The 9,811-nt window shown below is 47.5% G+C and overlaps 1 protein-coding gene across 2 annotated transcripts; it reads right to left on the bottom strand.

Moving 5' to 3' along the window:
- Nucleotides 1–4,703: 4,703 nt before the first annotated feature.
- Nucleotides 4,704–9,586, bottom strand: ZC3H10 (zinc finger CCCH-type containing 10). 2 transcript variants are annotated; one of them, XM_012753348.2, is made up of 4 exons: nt 9,487–9,586; nt 8,940–9,358; nt 8,645–8,708; nt 4,704–6,689 (listed from the first exon to the last, which is right to left on the bottom strand). In XM_012753348.2, exon 4 carries the CDS (start codon nt 6,632–6,634, stop codon nt 5,336–5,338), a length of 1,299 nt encoding a protein of 432 aa, XP_012608802.2. In that variant the 5' UTR covers nt 6,635–6,689; nt 8,645–8,708; nt 8,940–9,358; nt 9,487–9,586; the 3' UTR covers nt 4,704–5,335. The 2 variants fall into 2 exon arrangements, with proteins under 2 accessions (XP_012608802.2, XP_012608811.2); XM_012753357.2 differs by lacking the exon at nt 8,940–9,358 and having other exon boundaries at nt 9,487–9,585.
- Nucleotides 9,587–9,811: the final 225 nt, after the last annotated feature.

Genomic DNA, 9,811 nt, shown 5'->3' with positions numbered 1-9,811 from the left:
TAGGTCCTAGACTAAGTAGAAGCTGAGGAAGGAAGGGTTAGTCATAAGATGATTACCTTTTAATGCAGTATACCTTGTGTTGTTCTTTCTGATGCAGCAGAGGAACTAGGGTTGATTTGGGGGGAGAAACTAGATCTGCAACTGATAAATTTTATCTGGCTCTGCAGGGACAGGGCTGTTTCATCAAAGCTGCTTAAAACTTGTTCCTGCTCAGCCTTCCTCCCTTAATCTTGTTTTCTCACTTACCTTTCTCTACTTCCATAGGACTGACAGTATCTAGACTGCTTCATTAAGTTTGCAGAACTGTATAAGGAACAATTTTCTATTTGCCTCCTTTATCCTCCATATTCCCAGAGGTGAGCAGGTAGAAAAGGGAAACAATGAACTTGGAGGAGAAATGAGTGATCTGCTCACCATCTGATGAAGCAGAACTACAGCAGGAAAATGGATGAACCTCCTTTAGAGAGAAAACCTCTCTCTATAAACTGAAATCAGCCAAGCAATGGGGTAGGGTAGGGGATTCCTAAGGCTGGAGGAATGGAGAGGGTGACCTATGGAGGTTCTTTCCCAAACTTCTCCCTTCCTCACCTTATCCAGGTCATCAGATCCTCCTATTTCAGATGTTGGGGGGGGGGGGTTACAAAACCTCATCCTCAGGAAAGTCTTGTCCCGGCTGAAGCTCAAGAGCCACAGATCAGCAGCTGCAATGCAGCACAAGCAAACAGGGTGGGTCCCGCCCATTGACAATCCTGCTGTCCAGGTGCCACCTGGTGGTGATAAGCAGTAAGTGGGCAATAGGAAGGGATGGCCGTTTGTTAGAGGAAGTGTCTTACCGAGTGGAGCCTAAGTGAAGAGAGAGAATACCTAGACTTTCTGGACTTGCAATCTGCATTTATATGCAAACTATCATTGCCTCTTAGGGACAGCAGGGGGTTGTTTATGGTACTCTGGTCTCAGCCTACTCACTAGGACAGAAGGGGCAACAGGATTTGAGGAAATTTCTTCTGTATTATTTATTCCTAAAATGTACTGCCAAGTAGTGGTCCCATCCTTGCATGGCTCTATCATTAGAACTTTCTTATGCCAAGTCTGAAGTCAGACTGCCTGAATAGGTTCCTGGCCCTGGTCCTTACTAGTTGTAGAACCCTGGATAGGTTACTTTTTTTTTTTTTTTTCCTGTATCTCACACCTGACTTGGAAGGACAGGTTACTTTTTTTTTTTTTTTGAGACAGAGTCTCACTTTGTTGCCCAGCCTAGAGTGAGTGCCACCTGGCGTCAGCTCACAGCAACCTCAAACTCCTGGGCTCAAGCAATCCTGCTGCCTCAGCCTCCCGAGTAGCTATGACTACAGGCATGTGCCACCATGCCTGGCTAATGTTTTCTATATATATTAGTTGGCCAATTAATTTCTATTTATAGTAGAGACAGGGTCTCGCTCTTGCTCAAGCTGGCTTTGAACTCCTGACCTCGAGCAATCCGCCCACCTCGGCCTCCCAGAGTGCTGGGATTACAGGCATGAGCCACCCTGCCTGGCCTCTTGCCAGTTCTTTTTCAGCTACCCACTGGCTTGTCAATGGCTCTCTTTAAATACATTTAGAAGAACACACAATACTTACTGAGTGGTTCCATTTAGGCATAATATAGAACTGTTATATTTACAACCCATGACTAAGGTTCTTCTACACTTAAGGAGCTTCTAGAAAAGTGCTTAGAACATAACAGCTTTTTTTTCTAATAATTTTTTTCTTTTTTTTTTTAACATCCAGGAGTGCTTGTTTTCTAAACATAACAGCTCTTAATATTTATATATTGACTAAGATTTTAGGGTTTTTTGTTATTTATTTTTATTTTTTTTAGAAAGAAATTAATTGGCCAACTAACATATAGAAAAAAAAATTAGCCGGGCAAGGTGGTACATGCCTGCAGTCCCAGCTACTAGGGAGGCTGAGGCAGCAGGATTGCCTAGCCCAGGAGTTTGAGGTTGCTGTGAGCCAGGCTGACGCCACAGCACTCACTCTAGCTTGGGCAACAAAGCGAGACTCTGTCTCAAAAAAAAAAAAAAAAAAAAAAAGGGACTTTCAGTTAGAATTCTTAGCACTTGGAATAGATAACAAAATAAGCTCCTTTTCTAATCACCCTCCAATACTAGTTACTCTCCTAACCTCACACCCACTAAACCTTGGGTGTCTGAGGAGACCCTGCTAAATCGCATGGCAATTAGCACGGGCAGAGTCTGTAACAACCCCAGGCTTGGTCAGTTTCTTCCACCATGGGGGAGCTAGCATATCCTTTTTTAATTTTATTTTATCTATCTATCTATTTATTTATTTATTACATTTTTTATTTTTTTGAGACAGAGTCTCACTTTGTTGCCCAGGCTAGAGTGAGTGCCGTAGCGTCAGCCTAGCTCACAGCAACCTCAAACTCCTGGGCTCAAGCCATCCTCCTGCCTCAGCCTCCTAAGTAGCCAGGACCACAGGCATGTGCCAAGATTTTAGTTTTTTATAGCCAATTGGATTCCCAGGTTGTTCTCATCTGAATTATTTCTAATGTAGATGTTTACATTGTTCCTCAAATTCAAGGCTTTATCCCTAAGCAATTTTTTAAGGGGAGAGTACTGCAGTGTTTTAGTCAATCTAAGTTACTTTTTGAATATTACTTACACTTCCTGTGTTACTGTTGATTAATGGGATTTTTATATTTTTATCCAAGTTGGGTTTTTTATTTTTTTCATAAAAAACCTTGGCCAGGTCACTGGACACTAGAGATTTCTCTAACATGAATGCACTAATCAATATTCTACCAAATTAATGGACCCAAAATTTTTTTATCTGCAATGACTTAGCAGGTGCCAGAGAGGAAAGCAGTTTCTGATATCTGGGAACTGGCCTGACACAGGCTTCAGAGTTGTTAGGATTGACCTGGTGCTCACAGATAGCCAATGAGTTCTTCGGTTGGACATAAACAATCTCATAAAACATTACCATCAGACGAGGTCACTCAGTGACTGTGATGAAGTGAGACGAAAAACAGTATCACTTCACAATTTTGTTTAAGCACAAAACAAGGTCAGTGTGCAAACCACAAAACAGCAAACATCCCTTTTCCCAGCTAATGAATGACTTTATCACCAATTGCAGCTTTAGCTTCACTCTAGTCCAGAGGTCCTCAAACTTTTTAAACAGGGGGCCAGTTCACTGTCCCTCAGACCGTTGGAGGGCCGGACTATAGTTTTAAAAAAACTATGAACAAATTCCTATGCACACTGCACATATCTTATTTTGAAGTAAAAAAAACAAACGGGCAAAAACACCCGCATGTGGCCTGAGGGCCATAGTTTGAGGACGCCTGCTCTAGGCTGCTTTCCTTCTAGGTAAGATTAAGATACCCAGTCATAGAATTATCCTTGCTTCCCTTACCAGCACTAATCCAACAGAACACCCACTTTCTTAAACCTTCCCCCAAATCACTTAACCAATGTCTAAGTCCTCTGAGTCCTTTCTAACACCCTCCTGCTGAGACATACCATGATTCCAAATGGGGTGCTCTCTTCCTTGCTGCAATGGCATTTAAACTCAACTTGTTCAATCGGTGGTCTTTAGTGGGAATGAATTAATTCAAGACATATGATGTCTACAGTGTCCCAAATCTACCTCTTTAGAGATACTTAGTAAGAAGGTAATATAGTCAGGATTTGACTGAGAATTCATGTTGGTATCTATGATTACATTCTTCTCTAAATGTTCATAAACCATCTCTTTTAATAATCTAGAATTGTGTCAGAAAACCAACATTAAACTTATCAATGTGTTGTTTCTAAAATCCACAAACAGTATTTGCCCACTTTTAGTTTTTAGGTCCTTTTTTTTTTTTTAATGACCGGCTTTGACCTAGCCTACCATCTCCAATCCTAGGTATAACCTGAGTGATTAACCAGATAAGAGAGCAAGAGGTAGCAGGAGATACAATGGGGGGAACACAACCCAGGATCATTTTCTCTACCCCCAAATCCACTGTCTCATTAGACTAGACACCTGAGTTGTTTTCCCTACATCAGCCTGAGCTGAGGAGGAACTGAGGTTTGGCTATTGGGGCTCCTGGCCTTATTGACCTTTAAGAAGACTTAAAACCTCTGGTCCTATGTGGAGACAGAGGGAATAAAGAGATGAGCCCTGAGGCTTGTGTCCCCAGAAGAACTCCCTTTTCCTGGCACCTCCCAAGCCTTAAAGCCTTAAGGAACTGGCTGAGGAAGGGCTGGGTAGGAGGGACATTAACTGGCATCACTCACTCAGAGGCAGCTTCCACCTGCCCTGCTGTTTGAATAAGGGAAAATCTGTCAACTATATAACATCCCATCCCCATTTCTAAGCAAATATACCCTCCATAATACCTGCCCTGCTAAAATGACCCTAGAAGCCCTGGTTACTAAGGCAACCTGGGAATAACACATACAGAGAGAGATCAGAAACAGATGGGGTTATTTTTAAACTAGACTAGGTGGCTCCAATGCTTTTACCCCAGAAAGCACCTTCCCCAAAGCCCCATTTGGTCTTGTTCTAGATCCCTACCCTTCTTCCATTGGCCTCTCTACCCAATTTACCCAAGCTACTTAGGGTAGGGTCTTTATTCCATTTTGGCACGAGATCTACTTACTGCTCCCATCTTCCACACAGAATATCTAAGCAAGTTTTCACTGCCTCCATTTGTTAAAAATAATTGTTCTTTTATTTCTTTGGAAAGTAGTGGGCCCTGCCCTATGGATTTCCAGGCCAACCTAGGGTAATGAATGCTTCCCTAGTCTTTGGGCTGGAGTACTATGGTCCCGGCCTTTCCAGGGCCCAGGAACAGTTTCTGTATTGTCCAACCCAACCAACTGGGCCCCAAATTGTCTGAAGGCTCCTATCAGGCCTTCTCTCCTGGCCACCCACTTCCCAATCTTTCCTGGCTCTCCCTCTGGGCAGGGTATTTTTTTCTTCCAAAACCAGGGCTGGAACCTGCACTGTGTAGAACAGAGGACAAGACCAGGGATGTCCCCAACTGTGTCCTCTATACAGCCCCTCAGTCAGTCCTTCCTCTCTGCTAGCTTCAGTCTGCATTCCTAAGTAAGCCCCCATTGTGAGGCTTGAAAGAAGATGGACAAGAGGACCCTCATAAAAGGGAGGTGAGTGAAAACACACCAGCCCAACCCCTCCTCAGAAGCATACGCCTTATAGTCTCTTGTCCTAGTTCTTGAGAGAGGCCTTCAGAAAGGGCCTGGGAGGGCTGGGCAAGTAGGTTAGGGCCCCACGACCCCAGCCCTGAGAGGCTATACCAGGGGAGTGTCCATTAGCCCCATCAGTGTGGCATGGCTGTGATGCGCATGCTCTGGGAAGCGATAGGGTAAGTCACCATGGGAGTGGTAGTGTGGCTCATTGTGATTCCTGCCAAGGGTTGGGCCATCGATACAGCCACCGGGGCCACAGGAGCCACAGATACAGCCACAGGAGCCATGGAAACAGGTGGGGGTGCCATTCCCTGGGCAATTGTTTGAGCCAGAGCAGCTGACAGTGGTGCAATCTCTGGGTTCAAGTGTGGGGGTGGAGCAGTAGGAGGTGCAGCATTAGTTGGGGGAGCAGCTGGAGCTCCAGCAGGGGCCACCAATTCTTGCTGGGACACAGGACGAGGCTGTAGAGCCTGGCTGCTAAGAGTAGTATGAGTCTGGGCAATGCCATGGTTAAAAGTGGCAACAGTGCCCACAGTGGGGGCCAGAGTCTGCTCAGTCGCTGGTGCAGTGGAGCTCAGGGTCATGACCTTGGCCTGATTGCGGAATTGAGCATTTTGTTCCAGTAGTACCTCATTGGTGGCCAGCAGGTTGCTGACCTGTTTCTTTAGCTCCTCTACTCGCTTCCTGAGCATGGCATTCTCCTCCTCTAGCAGTCTGCACTCTACCCCTCGGGGTGGAGCCAAGCTATATTCGTATGATTCAAAATGGGGACCATCAGGGGCACAGCATCCACCTCGCCGGCGCTTGGGGCCTGGCTCATGGTCCTCAAAGCCCCTGTCAGGAAGGTCATAGATATCATAGAGATCGTGACGTCGTCCTGGGGGGACTGAGCCTGTTGAGCCCCCACCACCAGTGCCTCCTCCACCTCGAGCATCAAACTCAAAATCCCGTTGCAGGTGACGGAACTTGCACTTGGCTCCTCTCTGACAGTCACCCTTGAGGAAGTCACGGCAGATAGGCACCTCCTCCTTGCCATTTGGTAGGTCAGCTGGTGAAAGGCCCAGGCCAGCTGCCACTTTCTGCCTCAGCCGAGGGGGAAGCTCCCCTGTCTTCTTATAGCCATCCTCATCTTCCTTGGAGCCGTGGATGAAACGGCAGTTTGGGCGGCTACACTCCTTGTTCTGGAAGTCATGGCAGAAGATGAATTCATTTTTGCTCACCCCCAAGTTAGAGACCTCACTCATGTCTGGGTGGCGATATCGACAACGCTTGCCTCGCTTGCACACATTCCTCAAGAAGTCTCTACAGATGGCATCTGAGCTGGCCCCGCCACTGCCTGCTGCTGCCCCACTGGCTTCCTCACTGCCACCACCTCCAGGGCCTCCACTGCTGTTCCCAGTGCCGTTGGCATAGTTGTCCCGGTCAGGCATCCTGGTCTCCCCCAACTCAGGGCTTTCTTCCTTTTCTTGCCACTCTTGTTGACCACTAAAAAAGAGAACTGTGTCAAACAGAAGTCCTCCAGAGATATCCCACTCTTACTGACCATAAGGCAGGCAGCCCAGAGGGGCAATGGCTTTGGAGATGGAGAATTTAAGGCAGGCGTCCTCAAACTACAGCCCTTGGGCCACATGCAGGTGTTTTTGCCTGTTTGTTTTTTACTTCAAAATAAGATATGTGCAGTGTGCATAGGAATTTGTTCATAGTTTTTTTAAAACTATAGTCTGGCCCTCCAATGGTCTGAGGGACAGTGAACTGGCCCCCCTGTTTAAAAAGTTTGAGGACCCCTGATCTAAGGGATAAGAATTCTGGCTGAAATGGCTGACCCATCAGAAGTCCTGCCCAGGCTTTTCTGCACCTGGTCTAGATCAAAATGATTCACACTTGCCTGGCTAACACAGGAGGGGGGGGGTTGGGGTGAAGTAAACTCATCACACTAATGATGATAGGCCAAGGACAGGGGAGGGAGAGAATAGTGTTGGATTTTATCTTCTCTTCTGAGCTGACCTTATTAAAGTTGTGGAAATGAAATTAAAACTGCTATCAAGTTTGAATAGGCTGGGAGGAGACTGGGAATAGTGCCCAACATGGGTGCTTAGCTAATAGGGCTGTGGATGATGGGACACTGGTAAAAAAAACTTCTTATAACTCCTCTTCCATGGAATCTTAGGTGAGGGTTCTGTACGTCTCAGATCTCTAAAACCAAAGATATCAAGAGTGAAGAGACAGAGGGCAGTACTTAAACCTGTTATTTTTTAGTATTCCCTCCCTGTCCATCACTACTCTCAACCCCAAAGAGGTCAGCCTCCTCCATTTCAGAGGAGGACTTCTAAGCTGGAATCTCTACTTCTAGACCCCCCCACCCCTACCCGGGACAAAATCATCTGTGGTAAGGTCAGGTGGGAAGGAGTTAATTTCATGGAACAAGTGACCTTTCCCCATTCCCCACCCCCTTCCTACCTCCCTATGTGAAGATCCCACTGACATCAAACCACACCATTCCTCACCCTATAAAGATTCTCTTTATTTATAGACTCCATAAAAGCTTTTTAAGTCTCCTATTTCCCAAGAGAGCTCTGGAATGTCAGTCCACTGCCCTGGTTCTAGCCCTCCCCTCTCTCCACCCCAGTAAGACTGGGAGTCCCTACTACCACGTGTCTGACCTCCCAAGCCTTTCCTAGGCAACAGTGTTCAGGCTCCCCCTGCTGTTGAAACAGGAAAACTTCACATTATTTCCCTTTGAGCGTACATAAGGGAATCTTAATTCTTTGGCTTTGACCTACCCAACCCCACTTCATTGCCTTGACTTTGCCTTCAGATCTCCCCTAAAATAAACTGACCAAACCAGAGACAAGAGTTACATGAAAATCGTTTTTTGTTTTTTTTTTGAGCCAGAGTCTCACTTTGTTGCCCAGGCTCAAGTGAGTGCCATGGTGTCAGCCTAGCTCACAGCAATCTCAAACTCCTGGGCTCAAGCACTCCTCCTGCCTCAGCCTCCCAAGTACCTGGGACTACAGGCATGTGCCACCATGCCTGGCCAATTTTTTCTATATATATTAGTTGGCCAATTAATTTCTTTCTATTTATAATAGAGATGGGGTCTCGCTCTTGCTCAGGCTGGTTTCAAACTCCTGACCTGGAGCAATCTGCCCGCCTCAGCCTCCCAGAGTGCTAGGATTACAGGTGTGAGCCACCTCGCCCGTCCCCACGAAAATCTTTAAAAAAGGGTCCTTTTCCTCCAAAAAGAGATAATCCCAGAGTAACAGAAACGACCAAGGACAGAAGTGGCAAAAGAGGACATACAAACTTTTACTAAAAGGAAAATGACCAGGTGAAAAATAAATGCTATCAATTCAAGCCTGACCCATGTTGCATATCCCACCAGAAGCAGATAACTTATATGATATTCCTCCCCACCCCACTTTCCCAGAATTTATTGATACCTGAGGTAGCTCAGGTGAAGTCCGGGGCTCCTGTGGGTCTCCACCTCCACATCACTGCTGGGTTCTGAACAGGAAAAAAAAATAGAGACTTGGGTGGGAGAAGGAGTAAGAGTGGAGGATTATGGGGTGGATATCACAAGAATGAAGTCTGACAAAACGGCAAAGCTCTGGGAACTTCAGGATTTCCTTAGGGTTCAAACTGAACTTCTCCGCCTGTCAAAGGGAGAAGTCGCCAGGAAAAAGAGTAAGAAAGAACTAACTTGGAGAGGCTGGGAGGATGGGTTGGAAAACAAACCTTGAGTGAACAAAGGGTGAGGGGCACCCTGCCTCAAGACGTGGGGGTCAGAGCCCGGCCGAGGGTCGGAGTTAGGAGCGCGGAACGGGGAGCCTTACAAGGGCAGCGACTGACAGTGCAGTGGGATGGCAGATTAGACTTGGGGGCGGTGATTATGACGCTTCCCAACACCCTAGAGTGTGCGGAAAAAGTCCTAGGAGTTTCCCTGCGGCAAGTCTTCTAGCTTGGCAGGTTCTGTGTACTGCCGCCGGCGCTCAGCCATGAACCAGGTGAACAGGACACTAAGGGAGCGCGACGTGAAGAGGGGGACCGGGTGGGGGTGTCCAGGTGACATCACGCTGAGAGGACCGGCAGGGCTGTGACGTCACGGAGCTGGCGTTTGCTCGCGAAGAGGGGTCAGTCAGAAAACGGGCTCTGCCCTGGGATGTGAGAAAGAGACGGCTCGGTTCTGGGGGGCCTTGTGTGGCCCAGCCGAGCCTAGCCGCTGGGCCGGCCCGACTCCTCCCCTCCGGGCGCGGCCTCCACCTAAGTCTCCCGCCTCCCTCACCTGCCGCCGCCGCCGTAGTTGCTGCTGCCGCCTGCCGGTCCTCTAGCTTCGACAAAGAGCCGCCCACCCTACCATTCTTCCGCTTCCTGCGGAAGTGACGCTCTAGCTACCAGACCCGGAACCACACTCTATGGTGTGCGAGGAATCTGTGAGACACGACGCAAGCACCCAGCAAGCTTTGCGTGTCACCATGGTAACTCGACCCCAAAGCACGGGGAAAGAACCCTAAATTAACACGCAATGTAGGCCTCCAGGAAAGTAGGGGCGGAACCAGCACTTGCCCGCCAACTTCCGAAACCTGCCCCCAAGTGTATACTACACCCTT

Source organism: Microcebus murinus, chromosome 10 (genome assembly GCF_040939455.1).
Source record: "Microcebus murinus isolate Inina chromosome 10, M.murinus_Inina_mat1.0, whole genome shotgun sequence".
Taxonomy (NCBI): Eukaryota; Metazoa; Chordata; class Mammalia; order Primates; family Cheirogaleidae; genus Microcebus; species Microcebus murinus.
The sequence above is the reverse complement of the archived record's forward strand: the minus strand, read 5'-3'. Positions and strand labels throughout refer to the sequence as shown.